This window comes from Chamaea fasciata, unplaced genomic scaffold (genome assembly GCF_029207755.1).
Source record: "Chamaea fasciata isolate MVZ Bird 193981 ecotype frontalis unplaced genomic scaffold, bChaFas1.0.hap1 SCAF_7, whole genome shotgun sequence".
Lineage (NCBI taxonomy): Eukaryota > Metazoa > Chordata > Aves > Passeriformes > Sylviidae > Chamaea > Chamaea fasciata.
Window position 1 is genome coordinate 6,466,530 of NW_027094092.1, and position 17,495 is coordinate 6,484,024.

Here is a 17,495-nt window from a genome sequence, read left to right on the forward strand (position 1 = left end):
AGGTCCTTGGATTAGAAAGGTAGAAAGAAAGAAGTGCTTCCAGGAGACAACAAAGGCAGGAAGGATGAGAACTGATAGTACAGGAAGCTTTGAGAGGGATGTCCTGGAGATGCTGAATCCCAGCCACTTGAAAAAGTAACTTGTCACAAGGGGGAGAGTGGCATGTGCTCACCTCTTTTTCCCAGACGGGAAGCAGGAAAGAAAAGGAAAAAGAAGAAGGGGAAAAGGAAAATAAAAGGAAGGGAAATGACAAGAAAGAAAAGGAGAAAGGGAAAGGAAAGGGGGAAGAAGGGAGGAGAGGAAAAAGGCAGACAGAGGCTGGGGAGGGAAGGAAGAACAGGGATTATCTTTGAGTTTGGAAAGCAGGATCTGACCTGCTGACAGCCCTTACCCAGAAAACTCAAACCGGATGTTATTGCCATGGAAAGGAGAACAAGTAGCCTAAAACTGCAGGCTCCATCCCCCCTCACCCCACTCCCCCGGCTGGCTCCTCAGACGTGCCACATTTGCTCTACTGGCTGTAAGGGCTGCAGCAAGGCTCTGCTGGCATTTCTTATTTCCAGCACCAGCACATTAGAACCTCCCTGTGGCACCTAATCCCCACCACAATTCCTAAGGCAAGAGAAAAGGGACCTCATTAAGGACCCCTCCCTCATTTTCATGCTGTACACACTGAACTGTGCAACATCAGAGGGAAAGTGAGAAATTTGTCACCATCCAAGCCCCTAAAAGCAAAATGCAAAAGGTCAGATGGAGCTTGGCACAGGGACAGGCACTCCCAGCTCCTGGGGCAGCCCAGGGTGGCACAGAATTAGTAAGAAATTCTGCAGTATAAGGGAAACAAACCTGGGGGTCCTCACAAAAGCACTGCGGGGTGACTGCAGCCTCTTCAAATGTTTCTGTCCAGCTCAAACCTCTGGATAAATCCTATCCATGAAAAACAGAATCTCCCCAGACACTTCCCACGTCAATTGCTTTAAAATTATATCAGATTCCGAGGAAGAATGTAATTTGGAGATACACCTCTGATGCCAGCTGCCTCTGTGTCAATCCCAGCACTGAAACTGGACAAGGGACAGGGATTTCACCAAGCTTTGGGACCCGCTGTCCCTAAAAACACTTACTATTCTCTGGGAGAGTGCAAGGAGGGCACTTGTGCCTTTCCCAGGCAGCTGCTTCTAACTCAGCACTGAGAGTGGCCCTTTGGCATTCCCAAAACAGGGATTCAACTCTCAGCACAGCAATTCAATCTCTATATCTTTAGCATGGAGAAAATGATGATTCCAGGGCTCTGAGGCTGAGGATGGTTGTCAGCACCTCTTTGCTTCCTGCTCTGCTGAGCAAGGCAGGCTTTCAGACCATTCTCTTCCTCAAGGTCTGAGGCCATAAGGGATGTGGAAAGAGATCCAAGCAGCTCTGCCACGCTGGTAGCCCCTCAGTTATTTACTTTAAAATATTAAATTCCACACATAGTTCCTGCTGTCCCAAGGGCAGTTGTGGAGCACACGAGCTGCCAGCAGAGCTGCTCTCGAAGGAGGGCAGCAGAGGCCCCCAGATGCCAGCACATCCCTCCACAAATAGCAGGGCACTCAGGGGGTTGTTGTTCCATGTCCCCAGGAGCAGCTGAGCTGCTCCCAACAGCTGCAGGAAATGTCTCACCTGAAGCATTTTGGTCTCCGTGCTGTGTGTGGGAATGAGAGTTCAGGCACCAAGACCCTCAAGCTCTATCTCGGCCTCCTGTTCACCAATTCCATCCCTGGAAGTGGACGATATTCCCTTCAGAGAGGGTCCCCCTGCTCTCATCTCCCTTCACAGAGCACTGAATCCCATGTTTTAAATTATGATCTCCCTGCCACTGGCAACAATTCCCAGGACTGCACCAGAAATCCCACATTAGGCAGATGCCAGGCAGCACCTGCTCCAGAGGAGCAGTGAAACAACCCACTCCCCTTGCCAAGGATCAGCCACAGGAAGGAGAAAACTACAGATGGGACAAATTGATCCCAACTACTGATGTTAAGTAAGTGTCAAAGACAAAGCACAAGAGAAAGTTAGTTATTACAGGAGTCTGGGTCTCCAGATGCTCTTACCTGCAAGGATCAGACCTGTGCTCCCTCTCCACAGTGTCCCACAGCTGCCTAAACAATGGAAGACCAGTTCATTAAGAAGAGATCTTGATTCAGAGCTTCATGGAAGGGGAATGTCCTAAAGACCTGACCAGAGGCATTGAGGTGGTGGAAGAAAAGAATGGTCACAATTGGGAAGGAGCAGGAGCAGAAAAGGGACTAGGGACCCTGGAAAGACAGAGGGAAGAAGTCCCCTGGCTTGGTGGAAGTTTGAGGGGAAGGCAAGGACCAACGTTTCTCAGGATGTCATACAAGGAAGCACAGTGACAGCTCTCAAGCACTACTGGAAAAGCAAGAGCAAAAGAAAGTGAACACATGGAAAGTCCCAGAGAGCCAGTGGCAGAGTGGAAATCCCCAGCATCCAAACCACAGCTGGAAGAGGCGGCAAACTCATCCAGGGAGAGTGAGGGATGACAGGGAAACAGCCTGTGAGAACAAGGCAGAGCATGGACCAGGTGTTTCACTGACCTAGGGAAGAGAGGGCAGCCCCCAAGCGTGCCATGTTTTACAGCCTTGGTGGAAAATTCCAGCCCTGCATAATCTCCTGGGGTTCCTGTAAGATTGTGACACAGAGAGAGGGACCAAACAGGAAAGAATTAGGGGAAAAATGCCTCTCTTCTGGCAGCCACCATGGCTGTGCCAGGAGTTAGCAGCAGAGCAGCCAGCCCTGCCTCCCCCTCCTCCGTCCGCCTCTATAAACACGCAGGGCTTACTCAGAAGATTAGGAGGGAACAGGGCAAAAGACAACAGAGTCTCTTTTGTAATGAGGAGGGATTACAGCATCAAGTGACCGGCTGCAGCTCCCAAGTGGGTCTCAGGCTCCTTAGCACACCGTGTGGGGCAGGTCCAATCCCCCTATGAGCCAAGGGGGCACGAGGAGGCGGGTGGTGGCCCGGGCCACAAAGGACTCTGCGGGGACACGTGCAGGACCAAACCTCTCCAGCCTCCAGCACGACTCAGGAGCCCATGACTGTGAGTATCTGGTCCTCCTAACAGCAGCAGGAGGATCACTCTCTCCTGCAGAGATCCATGTTCCTGTCTATCCGTGACCTCCTCTGCCTCTGTCCCTCTGCTCTGTCTGCTTGTTGTCCATCTTTGTGATACCTGTTCGGGTCTGTTTGCGGTGGGTGATGCACCTGGTGTCCCAGAATCTTCCTTGCTGTGGGCTCCCACAACTGAATTCCTGGTCAGTCGACTTCCAGGTGTGTTGGTTAGTCCAGAGGGACGTGCAGGGGATGCAGGCAGCGGCAGGCAGCAGCTGCCTGGGTGGGCTCTTCCTGCCCATCCCAGCTCCAGTGTGCCAGCGAGCCACCTCCCACCACAGACCTCAGCCACAAGTGGAATGTGCCAGCTGCCCAGTGACATCCCAGGGCAGCCCAGCACAGGCTGGCAGGTGGGCAGGGAGGTGCTTTAACCATTCAGGGCTGGAGGGAAAAACACTGGGGAAAGCCCCATATCCCACATGGGAGTAGAACAGAGTAGAGGTGAGCGACATCCATTATTTACATGGACAAGAGCTGGAGTTTTCCTTCTTTGGTAAAAAAGGGAATCTGTATTTGAATTACGCAACAAAGAATCTCCCTGAGCGCTTTCAATCCCTGAAGCCCAGAGAAAAGATGCAGCTTTTCGTAAGGGGCCCCAAAAATATATGGGGTTTTGGGCATGTTTTTCTCTTCTGGAGAACCTGTGTGTGCAACATCTGGGGCAGTTGAAACCCACTCCTCCAAGTTCTGTGCCCATATGGAATGGACACAAGGATTTACTGAAATGGGCATTTGTGCAGCTGGGGACAGGGACAGCTCTGTTCCTCTTTATCACCCTTAAAGAAGGGACTCAGGGACCTGAGTTATGACAGGGAAACCCAAAGGAGGAGCAGCACCAAAAAGCCAAACCCAGATTGGGTTTGATGACAAAACCACCAAACCCAGACTTGGTTTGATGACAAAACCACCAAACCTAGACTGGATTTGATGACAAAACCACCAAACCCAGATTGGGTTTGATAACATCTGTGGGACAAAGATGCTGCTTGGTTGAAACAGCTGAAAATCCAGACTGCTGGTTTTCTTCACAGCAGCAGCTCATTGGGACCCGAGTTGTCCCCACCTAAGTGTAAACCTTCCAGTAGGATGGTTAAAAGAGAAACAAATGAGGAACATGGGCCCAAACTTACCTGCCTTCAGCTGCTTCAGGGTGTGAACTGTCCCCTGAAGTGCTTTTTCATCCCCATCATTCAGGGAAGAGCCCAAGGCCCCATAATCATCAACATTATTACCTCTGTTAAACAGCAATGCCTGGTGACATGTTAGGATTCTGAAATACCAATAGTTTCACACTGGATAATTATTTCTAACCCAAGAAATCATTCACCAATTTGCCTGGCCTGGATAACACTGGTGTCTTGTTGTTTGTTGGGGTGTTTTTAAAATAAATTCAGGTTTATGCAACTATGAGTCTGATTATTAATTGATTATAAAGAATTATTTATGCAAGTTAGACTAGAAGTGAAATGGGGATGCTGCATGTCTGGGGAGCATTTTAGGAGCCTGGATGCTTATTTTTCAGCTACTGTGATTTATTGTGCAACATATGGTTGAAGGAGAGGGGAGGTGGAGCTGCTGGAATTTGGGCCCTGTGAGCCTGGCCGAACTCCATCCCACAGATCTCCAATAGGGAAGGCTGCTCTGCCTGCAGGACTAGGACCAGTAGAGTGCAGACAGCTATCCTTGCTGGGATGCCTTCATCTGGATCAGTCCCAAGAAATCTTTCTGGGGTTTTTCCCTTCCTTTGGGTTGGGGTTTTTTTCCCAGCAGTTTCCCAGCAAGTAGGTTTACAGAAACATATTTGGAACAAAAGTTATATTAAGAAAATTACTGGGATAAGCATAAACTTTGGAGTTTGTGTCCCTGAGATTGATCTTACCACAAGTGTTTTGTAGAAGGGGGTGGTAAAGGTGGGCTTTGTCCTCTCCAACCAACCTCTCCAACCCACTTGAATGCTGACCAAAAAAAACCAAACACTAAAAACAAGTGGACCCACCAGAAAATACATCCTTGGTCACTATAACCAGCTCAAGGACAGAGAAAAGATGGCAAACTCATCAAATTAATTGCCTGCCAAAGATTGCCTCCTGGTTCTCTGTGCTGCTGCCTCCATTTTACCTAGCTTTTGATCTCAGCTCATTCCATTTTCTCCTTCCTTCCCATCTTGCTTGATGGGACACTTGGGATGTCCCTGTGTCCTCCTCCTGCTCAAGCTCCAAGCCCTGCTTGTCATGTACCTGCACAGGAGCTGTGATGACAGTGACGTACACCAACCGTGTGGCTGATGCCCGCCTGGGCACCTTCTCCCAGCTCCTGCTCCAATGGAAAGGCAGCATCTACAAACTGCTCTACTCCGAGTTCCTGATCTTCATCTCGCTCTACTTCACCATCAGCCTTGTCTACAGGTGAGCAACTTCAAACCCACAGCCTGGCCTGGGGCAGGACACGGGAGAAACACAGGATTAGGGCAGGGATCCTGCTGGACAGGCACTTGCCAGACTCTCTTCTCAGGAGAAGGGAGAGGGAGAACTGCTTCTATTTGTCCCTTGTAGGCTGATCCTCAGTGAGAGCCAAAGGCTGATGTTTGAGAAGCTGGCACTGTACTGCAACAGCTACGCCGAGCTAATCCCTGTGTCCTTCGTGCTGGGTAAGGAGCTGTCTGGAATCCAGCAGGGAGGGGAATGGTACAGCACTTCTTCTCCTTGGCTCAGCAGAGCTCTGCTGGCAGAGCAGGTCCCTCCCTCTGCCTTTTGTAAAACTCCTCAAGTGGAATATGTCTTTTTTTTTGTCACAGCTGTGAGCGTCCCCTAGCACAGGAGGGCAAGCTCCAAGTGGCACCAGATATGCCCAGGGAATTTGTGGCTGCCACATCCCTGGAAGTTTTCAAGGCCACACTGGGTGGAGCTCTGAGCAACCTGGTCTAGTGGAAGATGTCCCTGTCCACAGCAGGGGGTTGAAATGAGATCATCTTTAAGGTCCCTTCCAACTTAAACTGTTCTGATTCTGTGAAGCCAAGTAGGAAATCTAGATTCCTGTCAGCATGGAGGACTGAATTCCTCTCCAGACCTTCCTGCACCCATAGAGAGCAGACAGAGTGGGAGGAAGAAGCTCTCTTCAGATGCCTGACTCTCTCAGCTCCCCTCTAGGCTTCTATGTGGCCCTGGTGGTGTCCCGCTGGTGGGCCCAGTATGAGAGCATCCCGTGGCCAGACCGGATCATGAACCTGGTGTCCTGCAACGTGGATGGGGAGGACGAGTACGGGAGGCTCCTGCGCCGCACGCTGATGCGCTACAGCAACCTGGTCAGCGTGCTGATCCTGCGCTCCGTCAGCACTGCCGTCTACAAGCGCTTCCCCAGCATGGAGCACGTCGTGAGGGCGGGTCAGCACTGCTCCTTGCTGCTTCTCTAGGGGCAGGGAGCCCTGGGAATGGTTCTTTAGAAATGGGGTGGTGCTGTTCCCTCAGGGCAAGTGGGAATTCAAGCCCCTGGTCTCTGAGCTTAACTGCTGGGCATCCTGAATCTTCTTGGGAGATGCCCTTCAAGGTGCAGTGGTTCCCAGTCTGCCCACACTGTCTGGGTTCCTTTGGCAATCCACAGAGATGTGATATTGTTGGCCTCCTAAAAGGTAAAGCCACTTCAGGGACACAAATTATCCCACTCTCAATAACTATCTATGGACACTAGGCAGCTGCACCCTCAGCAGTGCTTTATCTCCCTGATGGCTCTGATCTGATGTGCTGCAGACATCCAAAGTGAAATCCCATTATCCCACCTCCATGACTCAATGTTTTAACAAGGAGCCTTGTCCTTCTGCAGGTCTCCCCAAATTCTGAGTCATTACTGGGATTTTTAGGGAGAGCCAGGGCATCCACCTGAGATTCAGATGCTTTAATTTCAGAGCAGATCAGTTCTTTCTGCCCTCTATGTCCATCCTTCTCCCATCTGCTCTTTCCCATCCAGGGCTCATGACACCAGAAGAGCACAAGAAGTTTGAGAGCTTGAATTCCCCCCACAACAAGTTTTGGATCCCGTGTGTGTGGTTCTCCAACCTGGCCGTGAAGGCAAGGAATGATGGGAGGATCCGGGACAGTGTGCTGCTCCAAGGCATCCTGAATGTGAGTGACAGAGGGGACAGGCAGGTCTTTGAGAGCCTGGGGAACAGGAGGCACCTGTGAAGCAGGTCCTCGACACATTCCAGCCAATGCTAGTGGAGGTTTATAGGATCCAGATGGAAAGCCACAAGGAAGAATGTATCTGGGAGTCTAGGAGAGGTCAAAAACATCCTCAGCAACCGAGGTCCAGTAGAAGACTTTGCTATTAAAAACTCTTAGATAGTTTTGGGCAACAAGCCCTGCTCCACAAGCAAAACCTGGCAACAATCCCTGCCCAGCTGCACATAGAAAGGCTCTGGAGCAGCTCATCCTTCTTGGTATTCATATGCAGAGAAAGTCATGTGGTTTCTGTTGCCTGGAGTAGCATTCATCTGCCCACAGAGAGAGAGATCTCCCTCTGGGATATTTATCTATAGACAGGAAAGAAAAATGGATGCTCCTGAGGGCATTCTTTGCCTCACCTGTTGGCTGCTCATTTTTTGAGGAGAAACTCTGCTGTGAACTGAGCTAGGAAGGGATCTTGGGCTCAGGAGAAGACACCCAGGCAGCAGGGAATTCCTCCAAGGCTGAGACTGAGCTCCTCTTCCAGAGAAGGTATAAGCAGAAGGGAAAGGGCTGGAGCAATGGAGGACAGTGGTGCTTGGAGAGGCTCTGCAAGGAGATGTGAAATTATCCTGACATGCCATTCCCTTTTCCCTGCTGCAGGAGCTCAACACCTTGCGCAGCCAGTGCGGGAAACTCTATGGATATGACTGGATCAGCATCCCCCTGGTCTACACGCAGGTGAGAAGGGAATCCTCACACCCATTGCTCCACCACTGCCTGTGCACATCCCCAGTTACACCCACACCTGGAATCCCAGAATGCTTTGGGTTGGAAGGGACCCTAAAGTTCATCCAGGGACACCTTCCACTAGACAAAGCTGCTCCAAGCCCTGTCCAACCTGGCCATGGGCGCTTCCAGGGATGGGGCAGCCACAGCTTCTCTGGAAAACCTATGCCAGGGACTCACACCCTCAGTAAAGAATTTCTTCTTCATATCTAATCTAAACCTGCCCATTATGAGTTTTAAACCATTGTTCCCTGTGCTGTCACTATCTGCCTGTGTAAGAAGTCCCTGTCCCTCCTTTTCTGTAAGCTCCTTTAAGGTACTGAAGGGCCACAGCCTCCCCAAAACCTTCTCATCTCCAGGCTGAATAACCCCAGCTCTCTCAGCCTATCTTTGTAGAAGTGCTTCTTACCTGACCCACCCATGAAAAATGCAGGATACTCTTGAATCCCTCATCTCCCAACTGCACACATCATCTCTCTTCCATCGGTACCTCAGTACACACCCAGCCCAGCCTCCTTTCCCTAACTCAGACACATCCATTTCTCCAGAAATAACCTCTATCCAGGGGTAACAAATCCATCCATATCCATGGAAAACACAGGAACACAGAGATGCACTCCCTGCACCACCTCACAGGGATCACATCCCGGGCAGGTTGTGCCAGGCATGTACTCAGCTGCTTATCAGGCCAGGCAGACACTTTGGCACCACCTTGCTCCTTTGTCTCCTACAATCCAGCTGCTCAGATAACAGGGATGCCCTTCACCATGAAACAGGAGCTGCCCTGGCAGCCCCAGAGGTTAATGGGGAACATGTTGGAAAGTGTATTCCTGTTTTGAACCCCCTTGTTTGCAACAAGGGACCACGTGAGAGTCTTGGTTACTTTTAACTTGAAAAGGGGAAGTTTCCAGTCCTGTGGTGACAGGGAAAAGCACAAAGCTCAGCACAGCCTGAAATCCAGGCAGGCAAATATTAATAAAAGCTCAGCACGAGGAGCAGGAAGGAAGGAGCAAATAGCAATGCCAGGGTTCCCTTCCTGGACTTGAAGTAGCCTGCCAGCATGGAATGAGCGATGAGACAGCTTCCAGCCCATCCAGCATGTCATGTGCTTGCTGCTGCCACTGACCTGTGACACCTGCACAGGTATCATTCCAGAGACAGCACACAGTGTAGGTAAAAGCTGAAGGGAAAAAGGAATGTCTGTAGCTTTCTGCAGGGAAATGCATCCTCCTGAAAAAAGCCTGTCAGAACTGAATCCAAGGCTTTCCAGAGGCTACAGAGCCTGGCTTTGGAGCTGTGTGGGGTGGGACTGAAGGGAGATGCTGGGAACTCACGCTGCCCTGGTGTGTCCCTTGGCATCCTTCCCAGGTGGTGACCGTGGCTGTTTACAGCTTCTTCCTGGCCTGTCTGATCGGGAGGCAATTCCTGGATCCAGAGAAAGCATATCCTGGCCATGAGCTGGATCTCTTCGTGCCTGTCTTTACATTTTTGCAGTTCTTCTTCTATGCTGGCTGGTTAAAGGTAAGTCCAAGAAAACATGGCTGGAGCTGGACTGACCCAGCCAAGGGTTTTTCCCAGTGTGAACTCACCAGGAACCCAGCTGTGTTCTTTGATCTACAGGCAACAACAGGAAGCCAAGAGGGGCTGAGGGAACTGCCAGGACTCTCTAATTTTCCAACTGTCTCATTCTGGACACCAGCTGCACTTTTCCTAGGCTTTGGTCCTTACTAGAGGCAAAAAAGGAGCTCCTTTAGTTGCAGGAGGGTTGTGTAAGCAGGGGGAAAAATACAAATTCCAATGTCTCCCAGCCCCTGGGATGCCTCCACTTTTAACCTGCCCCCTTTTAGGAGGGAAAACAGGGCTTGCAATTCAAGGGACATCACACCTGACCTCTCCCTGTAGGGAAAGGGGCGATGGTGACCTTTGCTGTGTGCTCTCCACATGCAGGTGGCCGAGCAGCTCATCAACCCTTTTGGGGAGGACGATGATGACTTTGAAGCCAACTGGCTCATCGACAGGAACCTGCAGGTAAAGGGGAGGAAAATATACCAGGTGAGCCTCATCTGAAGAACACCACGGCAGGACAGTGACCAAATTCTCCTGCAACACCTCTGCCCCCACCTCCCTGCATGCAATAGGAAGGATCCCCCCAGTCCACACCAGGGAATTTGGGGCTTCTGGCCTATCTTTGTACACAGAGGGCAACTGCAGCTTCAGTCCATGCTCTGGCACATAGGATGGATCCAGGCTGCTTGTTTCAGGCCTCAACTGCCTTTGAATGACATGTCATTCCTGCCCCTCCTTGCTTTCTTACCTGTGTCCATCTAAAACTGCCTCCTCTGCTGTCATGCAAGAACTCCACACCTCCTGCCCTTCTGTCCTAGTCTCCTTCAGCACCATTTTCCTTCCAATTAATCAAATCCCTGTGTGAGAAACAACCCAAATGACAGGAAACCACAGCAACCCCAGCCACTTGCCTGGCTTCTGTGCTTGCACCACTTCCTCCAGCTCTGTCTTCATTTGTCCTATGATAACAGGCACACAAAAGGCTGCTCACTCCCCGTGACATTCCTGCTGTCCTCTGCAGGTCTCCCTCATGGCAGTGGATGAGATGCACCAGGATTTACCCATTCTGGAGAAGGACCTGTACTGGAACGAGCCCGATCCCCAGCCACCCTACACTGCAGCCACTGCTGAGTACAAGCGCCCATCCTTCCTGGGCTCCACTTTTGACATCAGGTGAGTGCAGGGGCAAAGTGTCACAACACCTGGATCAGGTCTGGCATAGGACACTGCACTTGAGGAGCTTTTAGGCTCATCAGCAACAGCCAAGATTCTCCAAGGAAAAGGATAAATCTAACCTCTTTTTCTCACTCACCTGTATGATGAGCATCCCTGTTTAGGGGGGCTAGTGGGAATACAGGGAGAGGCTTGCCACTGGCAGCAGCATTCCCAGTGCTGCCAGCCTCTCCAGATCCCTCCCTCTGTGGCTGTGTAACAGTCCACTTTGCCTTTCCCAGCATGCAGAAGGAAGAGATGGAGTTCCAGCCCCTGGAGCAGATTAAAGAGAACGAGGAGGCCAACCACTCCACTCCCTTGCTGGGACACCTGGGCCGCCTCCTGGGTGTCCAATCCCCAAACTTCTCCAGGTCCTCTTCCCGGATGAACCTGCTGCGCCGGCGAGGAGATCCCGCATCGCCCTTCTCCCATTACACCTACCAGGACATGGGGAAGGCCGGAAGCCCTTGTGGCATCAATCAGCCAAGGGGAGACTCCCAGGAGCAGTGGGACAGCGAAGAGGGAAAACTAAGGGAGTTTGATGCTTTCATGTCCACCCCCTTTTACGAGAGGCCTGGGTTCTACAGCGCTCCACAGACGCCCATCAGCTCCATCCCCATGATCTTCCCTTCCCGACGCCAAGGGCGCAAGAAGCCACCAGCGCTCTCCAGCATCGCTGCGTGCTCCACTTCCCTTCGGGATGTCATTGTCAACACCTCCCCATCCAGGGCCAGCGATGTGGACAAGAGCCAGAGCTCCCTGGGCTCTGCTGCAAAGGAAACCTTTGTCTGGCCAACAGAGCGGAGCAAAGGTCCTGACTCCATGGCTGTGACAGGGGAAGAAGGAAAGAGCAGCTCCAGGGAAGCTGCCATCATGGGAAGCCCAGAAGTGCAGTCCACAGCATCCAACAGTCCCAAATTCCCCTTCCCGCCAGAGCCCCCTGAGCATGAGAAGCAAGGCAGCTTCAAAAGCTTGAAGAGCTCCAAAGCCTCGCACCCACCCTGGCTAAACCTGGAAAGCATGGCCTCGGCCACTCCCAATTCAGAGCATTCCAGTGCCTTTCACACCCCCAGTAACAAAACCCCCGGAGGCAGCACCTCCCTCTGCTTCTCCTTCACTCCTGTCACCTCTCCAGCGCTGGAAAGGTCCCATAAGGGCAACCTGGGCCCTGAGGCTCGCAGCCTGAGTTTGGAAGATGCAGCCAGTGCTCCAGACCAGCACCCAGACGTTTCCAGGAACATGAGAGACACTGGGAATGGAAACACTAACCCCCCAGCTCCCAAAGAGCCCAGGAGAGCAGAGAGTCCATCCCCTAACGACTCTGGAATCTCCCTAGCTGAGGGTGACTACGTGGGGCTGATGGAGGTGATCCTGGAGGCCAGTGAAAGCCCGGGGGAGGAGCAGATGGACCAGTACAGCTAAAGAGGAACCCATGGGATACCTGCCATATCCTGGCACTCACCCAGACAGAAGTGCTGGACATGCAGCTGGAGCCCAGCCTGGGCTGAAACCAGCATTAAGGACATGCTGCTCCTGGCCTCAGCTACAGCAGCAGGCACAACTCGTGTTGCAACAGAAACAAAAGCACCAAAAACCCCAATTTGTAGCTAAAGCACAAGAATTTGAGTGTTAAATATTGCAGGTACCAGCCTGACCAGCCAGGTGTAGCCTACAACAGCAGCTCAGTTAATATGGATACTTCCCTCCTCCTCACAGCAAGAATGAGTCCTTCCTCAGGCAGAACTTGCACTCCTAGCAAGATACTCCAGCATAAAGTAAGGGACTGAATAAAGTCCCATCATTTGTGATGCAGACCCACAGTGCCTCTTCCAGTCCTATCTGGCTGGTATTTTCCAGTACTGGGATAAAGCCAGGGTAAGGGCCTGCAAGCACAGGCAGTGGCAGCATCTGCCCAGCACATTACTTCCTTCTGAAGTTCCACATTCCCCACCACGGATTTGACAGTGCTCAGAGAAAGCTGGATGGCAGCAGACACCACTCAGCTGATTTTTACTGCCCACCCTCAGAAAATAAAAGTGAGGCTCAAGCCCAGGACCTTGGTTTTGTTTCCTCGTTTTAGTTCCCTGCAAGGAATTCAAAGAAACCAGAGGTTTTCCTACTTCTGCCTTCAGCAGTAGCTGCAAATTCCCCATGTCACACAACCAACCGATGTCCCACTGCCTTCACTACAGCTGCCTGCCCTCCCTCTAAACTAAACAGGAAAAGCCAGCTGGAACCAAGTCACTTTATTGGCTGGAGGGCAGTACATAAAACACAAAGAGAGGGGGGGATATTTGGTACAGAGTATGGAACTGTTTATCTAGGTAGCTGAAGCTGCATGCATGGCTGGACAGTAAGTAGGAGTCCCAATGAAACCCACAGCGTGGCTGGTGGCAAGGCTTCAGCTGTCACAGTCCCCAAGGGTGTGCTTGTCGAAGAGGTACTCTGCCATGCCGTATTTCGGGGCCCCCATCTTCCGCAGGTTGGTCACATGGTCACCCAGCTCCTTGATGGCTTTCACCTGCTCATCCAGGTAATGGGTCTCAATGAAGTCACACAACTGAAAACGAGACCAGAGGTTTAAATTCAGGCCTGAAATTTACTGAGGCTCTCTAAGGAAAGGAGAGGGTGCAGAGTTTTCAAGCTGAGAGGAAGCAGCTTCTAGTTTTGTTGCAGAACAAGATCAAAGTGAGCCAGCCTTATGTAAGCTCACTTGCTCCAGAACCCCAAAGAGCCAGGCAGCTCAGGAAGCCTCTCCTCTTCCTCACAGCAGGAGGCATTAGCCAAGCTCCTGAACAGATTGAGACACTCCCACTGCACAGCAAACTCACAGGAGTGAGGATTTACACCGCATTTTGTTTTAAGAAGTCCCTCTAACTCAGGCAGAACACTCCCAAGAGTGCTTGATTTCTCTTCCTGATACTAAGCAACCTTAATCCAATCCAGCCTTGCCAAAAACTGCCATCTGAGGAGAATTCTGTGTTTTCAGATGCTGTTTTGAAACATCGGGGCTTTTAATACTCTAGAATTTTGTGGCAAAAAACCCTTGTGACAAAAAGCCTTAAGATGGAACTCAACCCCCTCAGAAACGGTCTCCATAGAGACTCTTCACAGACACACTTCAGAGGGAAAAAAGTAGGTCCCAGCCACTTTAAAAATGCTCCTAGAAGGGCAGCAATGACCCCACCAACAGACTCTAGAAGGGCTGCACCCCTGGTTCACACCTTTTTTCACCTCTAACAACACCAGGGAGACAAAGCTCTGCCCTAAAGCCACACAATTAGAAGACAGGTTCTTGGACAGCCACACTGATCCTCAGCATGCACTTACATGTGGGTCATTCTTTTCGGTTGCCAATTTGTGCAGTTCTAGCAGTGACTGGTTCACATTTTTCTCCAGGTGCAGGGCACACTCCATGGCAGTCAGGCCATTCTCCCAGTCATCACGGTCTGGCTTCTGCAAGGGGAAAGCACAGGACATGTTTTCTGTAACAACCCACAGACCAGCAGGCGGAGAATCTTTAGAGCATTCTCAAAACCTGTTTAGACTAAGTTTAGGCATTTATGCAAAGTCAAAAATTTGAAGTGCACCCTCAGAACAGAACTGAGCAAACCCTCAAAGTCCCACTTCTCAAAACAGCGCACAAAGCACATCTGATATGTGTCCAATTTCATGATGGTGATGAACCAGCTGCCTTTTGGTTCTGCCCTCACCCCACAGCAAACAACCTGGGGCTCAGCACCTTCTCCTTACACAAGGAGTGCTTTTTTTATTAGTCAAACAGCACAAATAACCAAATTGCTCCACATCTCAAATTACTGTGCCTCTCCAGTGTCAGCTGCTGGTCTTTCTGGAGAGGACCCAGAGGAAAATTCATCCCCTTGCAGCTGGGCAGCCCCCAGCTCACCTTGATGTCCTGCAGGAAGATGCGCCCACCCCTCTGGTTCTGCAGCTTCATCAGCTTCTCAGCGTGCTCCCGCTCCTCGTGGGACTGATGCAGGAAATACTTGGCAAAGTTTTTCAGGGCCACATCATCCCGGTCGAAATAGTAGGACTGAAAAATAAAGGAGTTCACAGGCTCTAAAACCTCTACTTCAGGACGGCTGCAGTCCAAGCTCAGACCAGCAAGGCAGTGCAGAACAACTCTGCCCTCAGTATCATTTGATTTTTCCAGCTAGGATTAAATTTTAACCTGTATCCCTACCAAGGGCACAAATAAATGCTGTTTGTGTCCTCGGCTCAGTTCTGAAAATACAAAAACGAAAAAACCTTGAAAGCCCACAGATACCTGCTCTAAGCACCATTAAACTGCAGCCTTGAAAAGCCCTTTTCAAGGAGAAATCTTCCCTTTGTTGACCTGAGCTTGTTTACAATGATCAAACTCCAAGTCAGGGTCATGACTTGCAACACCAGGTAAGGTTAGCCAAGAACTTTTAGGTACTTTTGCAATAAAGCTCACTTGCTTCCCTGGGCTTTCCAGGGATTGGCCTAAGGAATACACTTTCTACTTTTCGAGGGGGGAGGGGGGGGGGGGGCAGAAAAGTAAGTCACATTTAAAATACTACAGATAAATTGAACTACATTATGAATTCAACAGTAACTATTTTTCTGAAAGCCAAAAAAACCTGTAACAGCACTTAGAAGCCATCACACAGCTTGCTTATTCCTTGCTCAGAGCCATTACCAGGATTCAATGGAAAGTCCTATATCAACTGCCAATTATTTACCAACCTACTACAGAATTCCCTGCTCTTAAACCAGCGGCCTGGAGGTTTAAGGAACGGCACCGGTGCTTGTGTACCACCATCACCCACCAACAGAAGCTCAAAGCACGGCTCAGAAACAAATTAATACAGAAAAAAAAGCTACAAAAAAAGTGCCAAAGCACAGCGTCACTAGGAAGTCTCAATGTCCCAGCACGCCCAAAGCACCAGGATTGCTGCACAGAGGTCAGGGAACGGCTAAAACGGGTGCCTCGGGCCAAAGGAGACATGTAAACACAGGGCCCAAGGAAACCACGGATTCCTACCGATTCCTGGAGGAAAACCCGAGCCTGGGAGGCGAGCACGCCTGCGGGAAAGGTGCCAAGCGCCTCGTTAGGCGCCTCCCGCACCCAGCCCGGCCCCAAGGGCAGAGCCGCCGGCGAGGCGCTGAGCGCGGCTGATAACGGGGCCGCCAAGGGCAACTGCCGCGGCGGGGCCCGCCGAGATAAAAAGGCCTCACCTACACCCAGGGGACGGCCCAGACGGGCCTGAAGGCAGAGGGGGGAGGAGGAGGTGGAGAAAAAAGAGGAGGAGGAGCTGGGTCCGCAGACACCGCCCGGCACCCAGGAACCCCCAGCCGAGCAAGGCCTAAGTGCAGCCCCTTCATCCCTCGTAGGACCCTTCCCTCACGCCGCCGCGCCCGCTGTCCCCGCGGCCCTCACCATGCTGAGGTATACGTAGGACGCATAGAGCTCCAGGTTGATCTGGCGGTTGACGGCGGCCTCGCAGTCCTGGTGGTAGTTCTGGCGCACCTGAGAGGGGGGCGCTGCCATGGCTGGGGTGCTCCGGTGGGTGCTGCGGTGACTGTGTAGGCGGTGGTGTTGGGGGGGGGGAAGGCGCGGCGGGCCCGAGCGCAGCCGGTTCCGTCCAAGCACTGTTGACGCAGGAACCCGCTTCGCTCCGCCGCCGACGCGCTATGACGACCGCCTGCCCCTCGACGCGGTTTTTATACTGCCGCGCGCAAGGCCACGCCCCCACCAAGGGGCGGGGCGTCCTGGCGCCCGTCTGCTGGCCCGGCGTGACTCAGCACCCGCCTTGGCCACGCCCACAAAAGGGGCGGGGCCCCGGCGCGCCCTCGTTTCCCGCCGCGCGCGCCGTCCATCACGGAATGGCTGGTGATTGCGATTGTTGGGAAATCCCCCCAAAATCACCAAATCCGGCCATTTCCCCTCGACCACGCTGCAAAGTCTGCCGCCAACCCGTGTCCTACATCCTACATCCCTCAGGGGCCGGGGCCTCCGCCGCTACCCCGGGCGGTTGGTGCCAATGCCTGACCGCCCTCCCCGTGAGAAGAAAAAGTTCCTAAAATCCAAGTTAAATCCAGAAATTGAAGGCCAGATGTCAAAAACTGAACCTGTTGGCAATGAGATGACTATCTCAGCTACTGTTAGTGCTATCCCAGTCACTCGGTGTGTGCCTTCATTTATTTTCAATAAATATCGGGTTCTTCAGTCATTCAGTTCAGTCATTAATTTACAATAAGCACTGGAGTCTTTTAGTTTCTGCTTTCTTAACCAGAATATAAAGGAATAGAAACTACTTAAACTGAGGTCATCCCATAGCACTGAACGCCCCAATCTTGGTTTTTCCCAAGCCGACGTTCAACCCTGGTTTTTCCCAAGCCAACGTTCCTGCTGAAATCCATCAGAAATACAATTTACTGAGCCTGTGAACTCAGAATAAATAATTTTTCGTCTACGTACTGAGCCTGAAAACTCAAATTAAATACTTTTTCCTGTATGTACTCAGACCATAAACTCGGATTAAATACTTGTTTTCCTCTCACCAGTTCTTTCTACGCATTTTTATCCGGTCTTTGACCCTTCCCGGTACTGCGGGATG

At 51.5% G+C, this 17,495-nt stretch overlaps 2 protein-coding genes across 2 annotated transcripts; one reads left to right on the forward strand and one right to left on the reverse strand.

Moving 5' to 3' along the window:
• The first annotated feature begins 5,422 nt into the window (after positions 1-5,422).
• BEST1 (bestrophin 1) lies at positions 5,423-12,940 on the forward strand. The gene is made up of 9 exons (XM_066187308.1): positions 5,423-5,574; positions 5,722-5,816; positions 6,316-6,549; positions 7,130-7,284; positions 7,987-8,064; positions 9,481-9,633; positions 10,060-10,140; positions 10,700-10,851; positions 11,133-12,940. Exons 1-9 carry the CDS (start codon positions 5,423-5,425, stop codon positions 12,310-12,312), a joined length of 2,280 nt encoding a protein of 759 aa, XP_066043405.1. The 3' UTR covers positions 12,313-12,940.
• Positions 12,941-13,121: 181 nt separating this feature from the next.
• On the reverse strand, positions 13,122-16,572 carry FTH1 (ferritin heavy chain 1). The gene is made up of 4 exons (XM_066187309.1): positions 16,316-16,572; positions 14,798-14,944; positions 14,221-14,346; positions 13,122-13,450 (listed from the first exon to the last, which is right to left on the reverse strand). Exons 1-4 carry the CDS (start codon positions 16,424-16,426, stop codon positions 13,292-13,294), a joined length of 543 nt encoding a protein of 180 aa, XP_066043406.1. The 5' UTR covers positions 16,427-16,572; the 3' UTR covers positions 13,122-13,291.
• Between the last annotated feature and the right edge of the window lie 923 nt (positions 16,573-17,495).

Coding starts and splice junctions, on each gene's coding strand:
- BEST1 (XM_066187308.1), top strand. CDS start 5,423: ATGACAGTGACGTACACCAACCGTGTGGCTGATGCCCGCCTGGGCACC. Junction 5,575..5,721: donor ACCATCAGCCTTGTCTACAG/GTGAGCAACTTC, acceptor TGTCCCTTGTAG/GCTGATCCTCAGTGAGAGCC. Junction 9,634..10,059: donor TCTATGCTGGCTGGTTAAAG/GTAAGTCCAAGA, acceptor CTCCACATGCAG/GTGGCCGAGCAGCTCATCAA.
- FTH1 (XM_066187309.1), bottom strand. CDS start 16,426: ATGGCAGCGCCCCCCTCTCAGGTGCGCCAGAACTACCACCAGGACTGC. Junction 14,945..16,315: donor CCTACGTATACCTCAGCATG/GTGAGGGCCGCG, acceptor TTTATTTTTCAG/TCCTACTATTTCGACCGGGA. Junction 14,347..14,797: donor TCTTCCTGCAGGACATCAAG/GTGAGCTGGGGG, acceptor TTCCCCTTGCAG/AAGCCAGACCGTGATGACTG.